The 17,157-nt window shown below is 54.4% G+C and overlaps 1 protein-coding gene across 4 annotated transcripts in view; it reads right to left on the bottom strand.

Moving 5' to 3' along the window:
• Positions 1-3,998: 3,998 nt before the first annotated feature.
• Vipr1 (vasoactive intestinal peptide receptor 1) overlaps positions 3,999-17,157 on the bottom strand; it is a 29,313-nt gene continuing 16,154 nt past the window's right edge. For 2 of the 4 annotated variants that reach the window (NM_012685.2, XM_087560517.1), the window contains 10 exon segments: positions 3,999-7,642; positions 8,210-8,251; positions 8,476-8,605; positions 11,219-11,310; positions 11,604-11,673; positions 11,907-11,967; positions 12,483-12,636; positions 15,724-15,856; positions 16,164-16,270; positions 16,864-16,970. In NM_012685.2, coding sequence (NP_036817.1) covers positions 7,451-7,642; positions 8,210-8,251; positions 8,476-8,605; positions 11,219-11,310; positions 11,604-11,673; positions 11,907-11,967; positions 12,483-12,636; positions 15,724-15,856; positions 16,164-16,270; positions 16,864-16,970 — 1,088 coding nt within the window. In that variant the 3' untranslated portion in view covers positions 3,999-7,450. 4 annotated transcript variants of the gene reach the window in all.

The raw sequence follows: 17,157 nt of genomic DNA, 5'->3' as shown, positions 1-17,157 counted from the left end.
TGATACTTTCCCACAGGAGACTGAGAGGCTCTCATGAGGACAAGGAACAGCTGTAGGGGGACAGAGGTGTCCCCAAGCCAACCCTTCCTCCTGCCCCAGAAATAGCCTGAGCCCAGAGTGTGAGCCTGAGGAAGTGAAGCCAGGGCGACGGGGGCTTGGTGAAGCGGACCAGGACCACCATGGCCCTGGGGGCTTGTTCCAGGCACATGTTCCAAGGCCCCAGGGATCAGTGCAAGGGCCAGAGGCAAGGAACGTGGGGCCAGTCAGAGTGAACTTTCTCACGGGACCGTCCAGCAGGCCTCACAAAGGCCGGAAGCTCACTGTCCTGGAGGTGTGCAAACTGAGGGGTTGGGTGCAAGGGGACCTCAGAACAGGCTGTCTCCATCACACAGACATCTTGTCTCATGGCTGGTATCTGAGGGGACATCTGCTGGTCTCCTTTTGTGTCCATCCTCGGGTGAACCAGCCACCAGCCACAGGAAACAGCCCGTGCCAGCTCCCGTTTGAAGAGTAAATATTAGTCTTTTCAAGAGCTGCCTGTTCTCTGTCACTTGGCACAGAGGATGTTGAGCTTGGGGTAGGGGACCTCTTAGTCTGCACAGACTTGATGGAGTTTGTGTCACTCAGTCACTACTGCAACCAATGGAGGACTTAAGAAAAAACCCACCCCTGCTTCCAGTAGCTACACCTAAGAGACTGCAGAAGACCACCCCAGACCCTAAGCTCTACCTCATCCTGCACCCCGCTCTCCTCAGACACTGTTCAAGCTGCTTATACTCAAGGGGACTGGGAAGTTGGACTTGACCTTGAGGTATGTGGGCCCCAGTTCTGATTTATGTGCCCATGAAATACAGTGCTCATCAGGAAGGGGAAACAGCCTGCCCATGTCTTCCTGTCAGTGCCGAGAGAAGGCCTTGGAAGCAGCCTACCTGACCACGAAGCCCTGACTCCAGCGACTTTCATTTCATCTCTGATTCTCCTCGAGTGTCTCTGTTATCACTCCTGGGGATAGGGTCTCTCGCCCCCATCCCCAGTACCAGCCGCTTTGCACAGGGTGAGCGGCGAGCCAGTGTCATGGCTATCCTTCCTTGCCGTGACTGTATTTGTAATCACACGCCTTTGGGTGTATCTGTGAGGACATTTCCAGAAAGGGTTAACTGAGAAGAGAAAGTCCACGTTCTTTGTGGCTTCCTCTGTCCCATGGACTGGGGTCCCAGGCCGAGTAAAGAGGAGAAAGCAAGCTGGCACCAGCGTCCATCTCTCCGCACGTCACCAGCTGCATCGCACGCGCCCTTCTGTGACTTCTCTGCCATCTTGAACTGTGTCCCCTAACACCATGACACTGCTGAATGTAACACGGTGTGACACAGTCTGAGCTGGGATTCCAAACACTCACCCCTGAAAGCCACTGTCCTTTTCTGTCCCAGGGAAAGGTGGTAAAAGGGGGGCTTCCATCTCCAGAAGATGTGGGGAGATGATGCCATAGAACTGCCAGGAGGGAAGGAGGGGACTATGACACAGGCGGCCGTGTCTCAAGCATCGTTGAGGCAGCAACCACCAAAGAAGATTATCGCCCCAACTCCCTATGAAATGAGAGCCCCTCCCCCAGCCCTCACCAGCCTTAAGGGACAAAGGAAGCTACAGATTGAATAGGAGAGGATTTGAGTGAAGGTAAGTTTGGTGCACCATGGAAAGCCTAGCTCTTGGGAAGTTAGGCAAAATGATTCAAGGCCAACCTCAGCTGCTTCGTCAGATCCCCTTTCAGAGTTCATAGGGGACATTTTAAGCTGGTGGGTGGAGGCAGCTCAGTTGGTAGTGTTTGCCCCGCATGCCCAAAGCCCTAGGTTTGATTCCCGCCACAGCATAAACAGGGTGTGATGGTGCACACCTGTTACACTAAGCACTCAGGAGGTAGAAGCAGGAAGATCTGAAGTTCAAGGCCAGCCTGGGTTACATAAGCTTCTTTCTCATGCCCACCACTACCCCTTAAAAGGCCAGGAAAGGAATAAATGCCCAACTCCATGAACATCATCCAGCCCACAGGCCCCCAGAGGCAAGGAACCTCCAGAGAGCCATGGGGCATGAGCTATCTGGTGCACGGTAGAGGTCCAATCTAGAAGTTGGGGTAAGACAGCTCATGCCTGGAAATGGTGGGAGGCAAGGTTGGGCTGGTGGGGGTCTGGAGTTGCCCAGAGGAGTTGGGTCAGCCAGAGCCAAAAGAACAGGCTGCAAACCATGGCCACAATCTTGTATAGCAAGGCTAGGGAGTGCCTTCAAAGACCTACTCAGTGCCAGGCTCTTATCTGTCTCCACAGACACCTTACTAGGCTCATGTTCTCCTGCCCACCTCTTCCTTAAGTTCCCACAGCAAGGCCCCTCACCTGGTGCCTTGATGGCCTGACAGGGCCACACCTTGGGCAGCAAGCAAAGACAGTCACGGGCTGACACTTCTTTTCTGCCCCTCAGGCATGCTCTGCCAGTTCCTCAGAACCCAGTTGCCCTGTGGGTAGCCGGCTCCATCAGACATTTACATAGGCCTTCTCCACCTCCAAGCTTCACTCCTGCTTCCTGGTCATAGACATTTCTGGCTTTGCTAAGAAGAATGTGCACTGTGAAGCCACCACACGGATGCATTAGAAGCAGCATCCAGTCTTCCCTCTAGACCCCTCTGTGTTCCTCTGTGTTGCCAGGTGTCGGAGGCTCTAGGAAAGCCTCCCGGATTCGGCACCGTGGATTCTACCAGAGAGAAGCTTCAGTGATGATTGGAAGATCCCAGCAAGGCACAGACAGTTCTTGCTGTAGTATGGTGGCCACTGGCTGGCTCTGGCTGGCCACAGAGCTTTCTTACCATTCTCTCAATAATGAGCAACAGGGAAGGAACTGGTACTGTCCACGAGTCTAGAAACGTGCCCTGACTCCTATTCTCCTACCAGCCCCCCACCATTGACTCTCATTGTGCATAAAATGCCCAGAGCATTGCCCTGCACTGAGCCACGGCTGACTTGGTGCCTTCGGCTCTAGCCTCATGTCCTCATATACCAAGCAGCCCAAGTGAGGCCGGCCAAAGACCGCACATGTCCCCAGAGAGCCACAAAAGGAGACTGAGCTAGACTTTAACAATGAGTCAACTTGCTTTACTATGGAAGCAAGCTGTCCTAGTTTGCTCTCTGTGGTTGTGGTAAAACACTCGCCCAGAGCAACTTAGGAAGGAAAGGGCTTATTTCGTCTGACACTTTAAAATCTATCACTGAGGGAAGCCCAGGCAGGAACTCAGTGGGAATCAGAGGCAGGAACTGAAACGGAGGCCACCGAGGAGTGATGCTCACTGGCTTGGCTTGCTCCCCGCCTCTGCCCAGCTGGCCTCTGTACACAGTCTAGGCCCACCGGCCCAGGGGTGACCACCCACAGTGGGCTAGCTCCTCCTCCATCAAAACGATCAAGGAAACACCCCCACAGACATACATGCTCTCTGATGGAGACACTTGAGGCTCTCTCTTCCCCTGTGTCTCTAGTTTGTGTCAAGTAGAATCCCTCCTCCTGTCACCCTTTATCCCCCCTGTCCTGTGTGGACATTGACGAGGTGACCTCTTGACCTATCCTCCTCATCCTCGTGCTCTGTAAAAGGGAAGTGCCAGATGGACTATCGTTCTGGATAAAGGTGGTCTCCGTCGTCCCTGTGGATGGGCTTCTCGGGGCAGGGAGCTCGGGGCACTGGCAGGCATCTGACAGCACAGAGAGAGCTGAGAAGGAAAGCAGGAACCCTGGGGTCTATGCTGACATGAGCCTGTAGCCCTGGGGCTGTCCTGTTGACATCACCCTGGTCCTTTGTGGAAGGAAACACAGAGGACAGCCCGTAGCTCTTCAGTGCTTATACCACAGTGGCATCCTGGAACTCAGGGATGCTGAGAATCCTGGACTCACACAAGAGCTAGCTAGAGTGGGCGTTCTGGAGGCAGCTCTGAGGGTGCTAAGTGGGAAAACAAAACAGCAACCCGGGATTCAAGGTAAATAATATTTTAATGCAGTATTTTAAAATATCAAAATTAATGCAAAAATACAGGATAAACAATATGTCAAGACGGAATCAGGATTGCTAACCGGATCAACTCTTTCTGCGTCTCCAGGTACGGCGCAGCCAAATGACCCCATCTTTGACAACGTATAGACTATCTGAGGCACGACCATGGGATTTGGAAAGTTGGGTTCAACACCGGCCTCTACCAGGACTTTCCTTCTCTGTTTTCTGGTTCTCCCATCTGCTTTGTGTGGAGGCTGGGGCATTGCCAAGATGGCCTCCTGACACATCCCTCTGGCCTGCTGCGGTTGCTCTGTCCTTTCCCTGGGAGGCCGAGTCTTCGGGGCCATAGACTCCCGGGGCTATTAATATCTTGGCCATCCCTGCCTAGAGCAGGGTGTTTAATGACTAGCAGCTGTGGCTCCGCCCCTTCCCCTTCCCCCAGAGAGATAAGAGCTGTTCTTGTTCCCACATGGGGGTAGGGAAGCTGGCCACTGCTCATTGAAACAGACCCTGTGTGGCAGCTAGGATGAAGGGGCTGAGTCAGCCTCCTCTCCTGATTGTGTCCAGCACACCCCATGGGGTGCCTGGGGACTTGCCCCAATGCTCACTGTTCCTTCCAAAGGGGCTGCCTCGGTCTTTCCGTTTTCTGTCCCTTTAGGTCATATATCTAAAAGCCTTGGAGGGGCTCTTCTCAGACACCCTGCAGACATAACATTCAGCATGTCCCAAACCAGGCCATTGTCTCACTGACTGACCTCCTCCCTTTCCTGCCCATGGCCTGGCACCCTTTCCAGACCTGGGTCCTTCTCCGAGTTAACCAACCCATTCTCATCTCTCAGCTCCATCTGATAGACATTCTCTGTCTCTACTGGCAAGTACCCCTAACATCGACTCAGCCATACTCGGGTATCCCTGATACTCAACACATTCCCTTGGGACTCCAACACCTCTCCTAGCCCTCAAACACCTCAGTGCCGTTCTGCTAGCAGGTAAACCAGTCTCCTCGGGGCTTCTCTGTGCTCAGACGGTACAGTTCCCTATCCACACCCGCTTCAGTTAACTGAACTTTGCCCTTGGAGGCTATGGGTAGGGGCCAGTTTTAAGGAGCCACCAGGGGCTGGGTTCCATCAGGTTCTTTTGGGTCAAGGCAAGACTCACATGAGGTCAGTGGTTTGATCTGAGGACGTGGTGTGGGGCTAGCCCTAGATATGGCCTACATATCACTTTTGGGAGCTCAAGCCCTGCTTTCTGTGTTGGTTGTCCCCCAGTGTGAGACCTACTTGACAGTATTAAGCCCTAAGGTGGCCAAAGCTGGTATAGTCTTTGAAGTGTCCACCAGGTGGCGATAGAGATGAGTTCTCCGGGCTAGACAGGTACCTGGCAGGGCCAGAAGGACCTGGGTGTTGTCAAAGGACTGGAAGCCCCACGGCTGTCACTAACCTAGGATACCAGCACAAGTTTTCTCAGCTCCTCACCCAAGCCTCTCAGTCTCTCTCTATCCAGGAATGCCCTCCACTGAGCCTCTTACCTCCTAACCTTAGAGCGGTGCCCCAACGCTGTCTTTCCTCTCTTGAACACACTGGTTTTACCCACTTTGTCCTCTTGGCTGGTAACTGCTCCACTTCCAGAGCCCTGTGCCTTACCCCGGTGCCACAACACAGACTGCTGGGGGGGGGGGGATCTCGGGCCCATTCACTGCTGAGGGCAGCAGCTTTCAAATGGGGTACTGCAGGCAGATCTGAACCCCTGCTAGCCCATTCTGGCTTCTTCACACCAGCATACACTTCTGGCTTCATCAGCAAGACAACTCCACAAGTTTACACAAGTGTGTTTGCACAAACCCTTGGGAGTGCTCTCTCTCTCTCTTTCTCTCTCTCTCTCTGACCAATGTCACCTGCTTTGCCCCATTGCTGTGTCTACTCCTTTCCCTTAGCCACATGGCCTCTCCTCACTGACTTACACTGGGAAACCTCCACTGACCCGACCCTCTTGGTTGGCCCGTAGACAGCAGCAACCTGGTGGCTGCATATCCTCTTTGCTGTGTTTTCAGGAATGATCGTGAACCCTTGCTGTTTGTGACAGCTCCGTTGGCTGTTTTGATTCGGTCGGAGGCAGCATCTGTCTCCTTCCAGATGGGTTTAGGGGAGAGAGGGTCACAACGGAACCCCTGTCACAATCTCTTCACACTCGAATGTGAATCAAAGGCTCTTGGGATAAGTCCTCCCATGGAAGTAGGTGGCTCCTGCCTGTCCGAGGAGTGAAGGGTGGTAGCTTTAGTGGGTCACCTCTCACCACTGCAGAGGTGACACAGCTTCTCAGGAGAAGCAGGAGACCCACAGTGGCCAGGGGAACTAAGCCTGTCAGAGCCAACGTTTATTGTCGTACAAGCCTGGTGCAGCTCTGCAGGGGCCTGCTGACAACTGCTTGGATTAGAAGCCGTGTTGAATTAAGGGTGGAGGAGGACTTAAGATGCCTTGACCCCTGGGCTTTTATGTCAGCCACATAATCACGCTCCAAGGCAGCAAGAACTGGGGACTGTGGGGCAATAGCATCTGTGGTAGTACAACCCCAAGAGAATCCAGCAGATCATACTATGTAAAAAGGTAGTCTTTACGTTCGCACTAGCCACGGGAAAGGATACCCACTCTCACCGAGACCCAGGTGTCACTACCAGTGATGTTAGGGTGACCTCAGGATCAAGGGGCCTGTGTGTTCATGCCTCTGACCCTTGCAGCAGTGGTTGGCGTGTGTAGATGAGCGCCCAGAGCAGGCAGCTCGATATTGCTTTGGTTGTACATAAGGCTAGTGGGACTGGTCCTATTTGTTGGACAAAGTCACTTGGTGAGCACTGACTGGGGTTGTCTTCTCCCTCCCCAGAGGTAGGTCCCTGAGCTCCCAGGTCTGAGGATACACTGGGACAATTCCATCCTGAGAGAGGACCACAACACAGCTGCGATCCCCAAACTGAAACTCCAGGTCATAACCATCTGCCTGAGGTAGAAGAACTCACCCACCCAGAAGAGCTGGCAGATAAACGCAGGGAGGGGGCTGCATCCTCAGAGAGGAGTCTCAATGGCAACGCTTAACCCAAAGCGACACGAGCGTCCCAGTGGATTCTAGGCACCACAGGGCGGGCGGAACCTTCTGCCCCGCGAGTTCCAAAGCTTTGAGGGCAAGCGGTTGCTTTCCAGGTGTATGCAGATTTTGTGCGCATGACTGGCAGAATGGCCTTGGGAGGTGGAGTCTGATGCTGGATCCTCCTACCATCCTCCAAGGTTAGAGCTCCCCGCTCTCCAGCTAGCATAGACCCGGTCCTGGCTGCGGCAAAGGAGTGTGTCCCTATGAAAAGCTGGAGCCAACGGTGTCGCTACAGACCTCTGCTCCAGGGGCCGTTGTGGAGAGGGTGTGAAGGGGCCTGGCGGCCTCTGGCGGTCAGACCAGGGAGACCTCCGCTTGGAAGCTGGAGGAGCGGCGTGCGCTCGGGCTGACGCGGGTCAGCATGGATACCTGCGTGCTGCATGTGGCGCCGTTGCTGCCTCCCCACGGATGCTGGGATTTGGAGCTCCAGCCCAGGACGCCCTGCAGATGCCAACGCCGCCACTTCCGCCGCAGCTCCGCCTGCACCTAGGGGCGGGAAGGATACTCAGCCTCCAGTGTAGCATAGTTAAACGGGCCCTAACTTAAATTGAGAAGCCTGGATGTTATCTTGGGAGGCTTGGGACTGGGCTGGGAGCCAGAGAGTCAACTCAGGATCTTGGAGAGAGGGAAGGGAAGCAGAAGGTCACAAAATACAGTATAGGGAGGCAGAGGGGTGCTGCCTGGGGAGTGTACCCCAATTCTTCATCCAGGCACCCACGTGAGTGTATACTTGTGGCAGCAACTGCGCATTCCTTCGATGTCTTACCCCCCAGTTTAGCCCACACCCATTTAGCTGGAGTTATTCTTCACCTCTGATATGCATAGGATCCCCTCCCCTAAAACCACCCAGGGCTTGTAAAAGTGCAGGCTTTAAGTCCTCAGGACCTTGGAGCAATCAGGGTGCGTTTTAAAGTGAGATTGCAGGAAACTAGGGTGCTGCAGTCTGAGAACCACCCTGGAGAGAGACAAGCTTTTTAACCATCTTTGCCCGCCAGGATCCCGTCAAGGTTTGTAGACTCTGAGCCTGCCCACCAAGATCTGGGAGATACTCACCTCACCATTGAGGAAGCAGTAGAGGATGGCCACCACGAAACCCTGAGGAGGAAGAGGACAGCAGAGGTGAGGCCAAGGGACTGCGGGCACTCCCAGCCCCACCCAGCCCACCCTGCTTCCCCAGAGCCCTTTACTCCTCCCCACCCCCTGCTTAAGGAAAGCACTGAGCCCAAAGGGAGTGCTTATCCAGAACTTAGGACAAGGAAAAGACCAGAATTCAGAGCCTATGGCAGCCCCAGGTGAATTCCTCAGACCCACATTCATACCTGGAAAGAGCCCACGACAAGTTCGAAGACCATTTTCACCTGGGCCTTGAAGTTGTCGGGGAAGAAGGCAAACATGACATAGTGAATTCCAAACAGGGGGATGAGCAGAAGCGTGGACTTGGCCAGCCTCCTGGGGATAGGGAGAGAGAGAGGGGGTGGGTGGGTATGGAGAGCCACACCTGTAGATGGGTGTGGGCAAACCAAATGCTGATAGTGACCGGACCCTGTGAGGATGAAGAGTGGCTTCCTACCTCCATGGCATGGCCACGTTTACTGCTGCCCCTTGTCTGTCAATGTTCCTACTCTCCTGCCCCCACCTCCTTGCACATAAGAGGATTAAACTCCCTTCTTTCTCCCCCTTATGGAGGAAGGCCACTGAGGATTGTGTTATGTAAGACTTAGGAAGTCAGACTTCCCCGTCCATCCCCCTCCTCCTGGTCTGTGTCCCCAGCTGAAGAGTGAGGCAATGTCACCCTTCAGGGATGCCATCTCCTCAGAAGTGCTGTGGATGTCTCCACGGAACTAGCTCCTAGAAATAGAGTCTTCCCAGCTCCAGGGATGGCCACATGTGCCCAGTGTGCAGGAGGGCTCAGAGGGCTCCATGTTATGCCTGCTCCTAAGGTTAGTACGTGCAGACGTATGGCTCCTGCTCTCTGCTGGGCCCTGTCTCTGGGAGTTACCACTTTTCCTGAAACTGCATCCCTCCGGCATCTCACAGCAGCACACAGAGTCCTGCTCTGAAAGACCAGCTTGTCTTTCTGTTGCCCTGGTACGAGAGGGACCAGCATTCCCTCCAAGCACTATGTCCCTCAACAGACCTCATAGCTGGTGCAGGCAGTGAGGACCATAGTTTCCTGATTCCCTGGCAGAGAATAGGTCAGGGTAGATTGTGGTTGTGTTTGTCCCCGGCTCTCCTGCCTTGGTCCTGAAATCCCGCCCCACGCAGGTGCACCCTAGCCCTCCCCTCCTTCTTGGGCCTGGCTCCCAGCTACACCTCTTTGGCCATGAACCCATCCCATACTCAGAGGCTGACAGATGGAGGCTTTCTTTAAATGGAGAGTGGGAACTGACAGCCCCTCCTTGGGGATGGCCAGCTCCAGCTCCCCCTTCTGTCTATGACAGCTGTTCCTTTCCATATCACCCACACAGACCTGGCCACCACCAGTTTGGGTTCTGTCCCCCAGACTCTAGCCCACTGTAGCTGGACTTCTGGGAAACAAGGTGGCTGAGGTAAAGGACACCAGCATGTGAGGGACCGGAGTGCTGCCTCTCAGCAGCGGGCAAGCCCCACACATCTCCTTCTGGAACAGAGAAGGATGTTCTGCCCACGCAGCCTGCTGGGGACAGAATGCTGTCACACCAGGAATGGGAGGAAGCGTCAGCCTCGGGCCCGACAGTCACAGGGTTTCAGAACAGAATCCCAAATCCAGCAGCTCGTGACTCTCTAGTGGGGTGTCTTCCAGCCACAGCTTAGACTCCCCTAACAGAGGCCAGTTTAAGAGCATCTAGGATCCCAGGACTGGATGGCCCTGGTGGGATTGCCAGGTTTATCTGGCCCGCATGATGGGTTTATTCTCCATTGCCACAGTGAGCACGAAGGCTCTACAGCCTTTGCCTGGGTACCCTTGTCATGTTTTGTGTTTCCTTCACTTGCCCGCAAACTCTGATTTCCATGGAAACTTGCTGGTTCTCCCAGCGCCCAGCACAGGGAACAGCACCCCTCCTTTCTCCATGCAATGAATTATGGCCCTCACGATGGTTAATATCAACCATCAATTTGACAGGACTTAGAATCACCGAGGAGACAAACCTCTGGGCACGTCTGAGAGGGGATTTCTGGATGGGGTTGAGGTGGGAAGACCCACCCTGACTATTTATTGGTAACACCATTCCATGGGCTGGGGGCCCAGACTGAGTAAAAAGAAAAAAGTGAGTTGAGTGCCGGCGTTCATCTCTCCCTCAAGACTGGATGTAGGGTGATTAGCTGTTTTATGTTTCTGAAGCCATGTATCTGCCACGACGGATGGTAGCACTAGAACGTGCTTTGATTGCTTCCTTTTTTTTTTTTTTTTTTTTTTTTTTTTTTTTTGCTGGGGACCGAACCCAGGGCCTTTCGGTTGCTAGGCAAGCGCTCTACCACTGAGCTAAATCCCCAACCCCCTTTGATTGCTTCCTTATATTGACTGTCAGGCACTTTGTTACAACAACAGGAAAGAAAAACTTCCTCTCTTCCCCCCCCATAGTGGTGTACCCCAACCTTGGAGGGTGAGGAAGTGCGCATCTGTCTTTTGTACGGCTGGGAGCTTTGTACTAGGGGATCCTGGACACGGGCTGAGGCCTGGAGACCTCTCAGCCTGCACCCAGCATGATCTCTGCAAGGACGATTATCAGATTATCATCACTGGTGGGTACTGAATGTGGCTGCCTCCGTGTGGAATGGGGTCTCCTAGGAGCATCACCTGCTGGGCATCTATTGAATCTCCTCTACCAGGGACAGGTCAGACCAAGCACAGCGTGCGAGAGCCAGGCACAGGGTTCCCATTCCCTTCTGGCTCTCTGGGGCAGCGCTTTGAACTTGAAGGACATGGAGTGTCAGGATAGCAGATGTAGGTTCAGAGGGCCCGGTGATGGGCAGGGGAGGCTGAGTCTGTGGGTAAGTGTAAGGGTGTGAGGTGATGTGTAGGGGGTGATCTGAGGACCCAGGATGGAGGCTCGGAGCTCAGGTGCTGGGGCCCACACTTACGAATATGGGCTGCTATCATTCTTCCCAATGTCGGGTGGCCGTAGTTTCTGAACCAGGATCCGGATGATGCAGATAAACAGGACGAAGTTCACCTGTTGAATGAGGGACTCCCAGTGTAGGTCACTTAGAGAGAGGAAGCTGGGGAGGGTTGTCTTCTCCTCCGTTGCTCTGCCACCCCTCCATAGAACCTCTTGGCAGCTCCTCCCTTAGAGGCAAATCATCTGGGATTCTCTTTTGCATCCCCAGGGATCCGCCCTCCGACTTATCTGCTCTAGAGGGAGAGCTGGGAGCACGGGTGGGTGAGGGAAACCTGAGGTTCCTTTCTGACCGAAACCCTCCTTTCCTGTGTGTTCTGAGGTGGCTCAGTGGTGAGAAGAGGGCTTACCAGGATGGAGAGGAGGATGGGGGCCTTTATGATCCACCACAGGGAGGAGTTGATGATGGTGTCCCAGCACCTGAACGTGGAGGTGGGGTAAGGAGTCCTCAGCCTGAGGGTCGCCCGTCCCCAGGCGCCTTTGGCTCTGCCCCCAAGCCCAGAATCTGCTACTCCCGTGCCTTCCTCCACCCTCTTACTTTGGGCTTGATGCTTTGGTCTGTCTACCTGCCAAACCTTGGCGGCAGCATCAGACCCAGGGACTCTGACCCCAGATGACAGCAGCCAGAGGGAAGAGATGGGACATCGGCTCACCCGAAATCCTCAAAATATATCCTGACGACCGTCCATATGGTGATGAACACACTGGGCACTCCTGTCGGGGGCCAAGGGAGAAAGGAAGAGAAGGGAACGGACGGGGGCAGGAACACAGGGCGAGGGTTCGGAGGAGGAACCAAAGACAGGGGCAGGGAAGATAGGGAGAGGGTTCGGAGGAGGAGACAAAGAGAGGGAGAGAGAAAAAAGGGTGGACACTTAGGGCTTCTACCTACAGTGTGCACATTGTTCATGCTATAAAGACTCTCTAAGAGTTAGCGGCGCCATATGCCTTAGGGTCTGTGACCACTTAGACTGGGTTTTTTTTCTTTTATGATCTTTAACCCCTTATAGGTTGACAGGGTCCCTCTGTGTCAGCATCAGAAAGGGGGAACAGGTGTTTTTGTTCAGGTGCTGCGCCACGGAGCAGCCGCAGGAGGTTGGGAGGGGCCCCAGGGTCACACGTTCTGGGGTCATTCGTGAGTGTTAGCGGAGAAGCTCATAACCAGGCTAGGGTTGTACCCTCCCACCTCCTAGGGAGCTTCCCCCAGCCTCGCCCCCTCCCTGGTACCATACCCCAGCCGATGAGAATGTACCCCCAGAAGTACTTCCGCTCGGAGAAGAAGGAGACGGCCAGCAGGGTGTATAGGTAGAGGCCCTCTACCAGCAGCCAGAAGAAGTTGGCCATGACACAATACTGGAAGAAAACCACCGCTGCCTTGCACCCCACCTGTGGGGAGGAGCAGAGGGAGGTTCAGGGGTGGCAGGTCCCTCACTGCCCAACCTCTGGTTGTGGTGGGGTGGGGCGAGCAAACACAGTTGTGCCCAGAAACTTGGCCACTGTTAGTTCCCAGTTAGACTCCCGAAACGCATACAGTGGGCGTCCCTGTGATCCTGACTTTACATCCCAGGCCCTCTGGCTGAGCTGGTAACTTAAGTTATTGTCAGTGTGTCTTCTGTATGTCTTCTGGCTACGGATCCCTGTGTCTCTGGGCATGTCCAATCCTCAGCTTGTGGCTGGCTACATGTAGCTGAGAATAGCCGTGGATGCAGTCCAACACAAAATGGTAAGCTTGTTTTAAAATGTTAGCTTTTTTTTTTTGGGTCATATTTTTGGTAACCGCGTTTTGAGGTTCTCCAGCACGAACTCGACCGGTAACAATGTGGTGTCACTGGTAACAACGGGGTGTCACCGTGTCAAAGCTGAGGACACGGGTTGAGGATTTAGCTCAGTGGTAGAGTGCTTGCCTAGCAAGAGCAAGGCCATGGGTTCGGTCTCCAGCTCCAAAAAAAAAAAAAAAAAGAAAAGAAAAGAAAAAAAAAAAAAGCTGAGGACACACTTCTTGGCTGCCTACCCACCTGCCCCACTTATCAGACATCTGTCCGGGTTTTCAGTCAATCTCACACTGTTAACCAGGCTGATCTAGAACTCACTACATAGCTGCCTTCCAACTCACAGTTACACTGCAGCCTTCTGCATCTGGGGTTATAGGCATGAGCTACCAAGCCTGACCATTTATCTGTGTATTGACCTCCCCTCTCATGACAGCTTGGTCATCCATTTACTGCCTAGGCATCCATTCATCAACTGTGTCTGCTCATCCATCAACCGCCCACTCACTTAAGCCGTCTCTCCACCCACTTACCTAAGCTGTCTCCACATCCACTCACTTAGGCTGTCTCTCCACTCACCCACATAGCTGTCTCCACACCCACTCACTTAGGCTGGCTCTCCACTCACCCACAAGCACCCATTTTTTTCCCATTCATCTGTCTGTCCACTTTTGAGCCAGCCCAGGACTCACACAGCCCTGCCTAGGTAACCACCTCCTTGCTCCCTCCAAAGGCCCTGCCTTCATTCTTCTCTCCATATTGTTCTCCACTCACTCACTGCTCCCTGACCATAAGGTGTGGGTTGAGGCTTTGGAGTGTGGGTGGGGGTGGTGGCAGAGACAGTGTGGAGAAAGCTGAACCGGTGTGCTGGCTAGTTTCTTGTCAACTCGACACAAGCTGGTGTCTGTCTGGAAGAGGAAACCTCAATTGATAATGTCCTCACCAGTCTGGCCCATGAGAAAAGCTGCAGGCCCTTTTCTGGATTGATGACTGCTGGGGAGTGGGGAGGGCTCAGCTCACCATGGTGGTGCCACCCCCAGGCAGGTATAAGAAGGCAGACTCTGGGCAAGCCGTGAGGAGCAAACCAGTAGGTAGCATTTTGCCACGGCCTCTACTTCTGTTCCTGCCTCCCGGTTCCTGCCCTGACTTCCCTGGATGAAGGACTGTGAGCTGCGTGATGAAATGACCCTTTCCTCCTCGTGGTGTTTATCACAGTGGCAGAAAACTAAGCGAGGGGGAGGGGCTCCTCCTTCTGGGGGCCGTAGGTACTGGTAAAGATTGGCCCAGGCAGGTGAGGACAGCAGGAAATCCAAGTGCCGTGGAGTGGGTGATCAGGGGTTCCGAGTGGTCCAGTTGACATGACCTGAATGAAGGTCTCTTCACAGAAACACTCATTCCACAGCTTCCAGATGCCCTCTTAGGCAACGTTTATTTTCCATCCCCCTACACACAGAATCTGGGCTGCCTCCCCTCTCCGAAGCCTTTGTCTGCAAGGCATTCTCATAGAGCAGCCTTTCTCTCCTGCCTCTGATCGGAAAGTCCTCTTCTGGGTCACACTCCAGTCTCTCCTGACGCAGGCCAGCCCCATGAGCTTTTACAAGCTCCCTGGGAGTTTCAGGCCTCTCTCTGGTCTGCTCTTGGCTCCAGCTTGTGGAGTCAACCCTGGGCTTCTCTCCCCACTTGAGATCCCATCATCCTGGGAATCCCACTACTGATCTGGAAGCTTACTCAGAGGCTAAGCGTCCTTAGAACACAGCACAGGAGTCCCACTTCAAGCCGTGTCCTAGCGTGACGTCCTTTGAGTTCCCTAGAGACTATGGTGGTTAATATTGTCAACTTGACAGAAGCTGGTACACCCAGGGCATGCCTGAGAGGGAGTTCTTAGATTTGGTTAATTAGGAGGTGGCCAGCACTGTCCCACGGGCTGGGGACCTGGACTGAATAGAAAGGAGAAAAAGAACTGAACTCCAGGATTCATCTCTCTCTGTGGGTACCATGAGCGCTGCCTCACCGCTCCTGCCTCCATGCCTTCCCCACCACGTTGGGCTGCAGCAAGCACCATGAACCAAACAAAACCTCTTCCAGGTGTCTTATTGCAGCATTGAAAAAAAAATAACAAAACAGAGACAGACTCTCCGGTGCCTGGCAACTTTCCTCCTAGGGCCTCTGAGCTCCTGACCCTAGGAAAGCCCAGGACGGGGCAGAGGGATGCAGGCAGCAAGAGCAGGCAGGGAAGGACAACGGTGTGAGGAGCGACATCTTGGCTGTGGGGAACAGAAGGCTGAGCTGCGAGGAACGTGGGCAGGACGTAATACAGATGGTGGGGAAACTGAGGCAGGGAGTGGCCTGAAGTCAGCTCAGAAACTCGTGGTGAGGCTGGATGGAGGCTCTGGGCATGGACTATGAGGAACCCACTTGCATTTCTGACTAACAAACATAGGAACCCCGAAGAGGCACAGAAACCTGAAAGGGGGGGTGGAATTTGACAAGTCTCTCTGTCCTTAAGGAGGGGAGGGAGGGGAGAGGGGAGGAGGAGGGGAGGGGGAGGAAAGGGAGGAGAGGGGGGAGAGAAGGGGGATGGGAGGGGGAAGGGGAGGGAGGGGAGGGGGAGGGGAGGGGAGGGGGAGGAGGAGGTGAGGGAGGAAGAGAAGGATGAGGAGCAGAAGAATAAAGAGGAAGTGTGTGGGGTCAGATGGGTCCTCACCGAGGCCTCAGAGCAGTGGTCTATCTCCCCGCTGTTGAAGAGGGCCATGTCCTTGATGAAGACGGCAGTGGCCCTCAGGATGAAGGACATGAAGAGATGCATGTGGATGTAGTTTCGGGTACAGTGCAGCTTCCTGCAAGGGGCAGGTACATCTGGGATGCAGAGGAGCCTTGGACCACCCCATCCTGGCTGGCATGGTGGTGGGAGGAGGTGTGGCCTCCAGGTTACAGGCCCCACCTCCAAGGTGACACATGCCAAGTCCCCAACCTCCTGTACATCCAGAGTGTTTTGGCAGGCTCTACCTCTGGTGCCCAATATACAGGAAAGGGGACAAAGAGTGTTCCAGAGGCCACATCTTGGCCACCTGCTGTTGGAGTTGGGATGGCTGGCCTAGCAGAGGCAAGGGCATAGACTGTGAACTGCCTGGGACCAGGCCTCACCTGAACAGGCTCAAGATAGCCATGGCAACCAGGAGGCTGGCAAGGGACAAGCTGTAGCCGATGGTGTAGCCGGTCTTCACGGTATTGTAGAACTTGGTCTGTTGCTGCTGCAGGGAGGCAGGCAAGGATCGTGGGTAGGAGTCAGGGTGGGGGGGGGACTCAAAACTGGGGCTGTAGATGGGGATGGGCCAGCTTTATGCCGTGCCCGCTGCCCCTGCCTAATGTAAGGAAGCTGTGCTCAGGACTCCCAAGAGCAGCTGAGTGGCACTCACCAAGCCCTGGGTTTCACGGACAAATGGACCCTGTGCCCAGAGGGTGACAGGAGGTGAATGGATTCTTCTTTCTGCCGTGCGTTATGGATATCCGCACGGGAAAGAGTGGAGACCTCACAACTCCCACTTGTCAATCACTCATGTTTCAAAGTAGAATTTTGAGAGAGTCTCCGTGTATAGCCCAGGCTAGCCTCAAACTCATCTTCTTCCCCAGCTTCCCAAGTGCTGGGATAACAGATGTAGAGAGGTGAACCAGCTTGGGGGAATCTATTTCAGTCTTGGCTTCTCCGGGGCTAGCCACCCTTGGGTGTGACCCACATGAAAAGCCCTGTGTGTACCCTGTTGGAGGAGCCAGGGGTTGGGTCTTGGGAGATGTGAACTGGAGGAGGGCGGACCCCAGGATTTACAGAGGCACAAGAACCCCTCACCTCATCCAGACTCGATGCCCTGTCATTCAGGCCGCAGGCAATGTGGTAGGGGCCTGGTTCCAGTTGTGACCAGCCCTCTTCAGTGCAGCTACGGCTGATGTTATAACCTGGAAGCGGGCAACAGAGTGAAGAGACACTGAGTCTAGAGCCAGGAGGCAGACCAGAGCTGAGTCTTGTTCTGTCCATGGTGCTGCCGGGCTTCCGCTCCATGACCCTTGAGGTGAGAAGCTCTTGCAGGGGGCTGCTGAGGCCCTGCTGTCCAGATGACAGACTCAGCAGATGTCTCTGCAACTC

The sequence above is a fragment of the Rattus norvegicus genome, chromosome 8 (assembly GCF_021556685.1).
Source record: "Rattus norvegicus strain SHRSP/BbbUtx chromosome 8, alternate assembly SHRSP_T2T, whole genome shotgun sequence".
NCBI classification, from domain to species: Eukaryota; Metazoa; Chordata; class Mammalia; order Rodentia; family Muridae; genus Rattus; species Rattus norvegicus.
The sequence above is the reverse complement of the archived record's forward strand: the minus strand, read 5'-3'. Positions and strand labels throughout refer to the sequence as shown.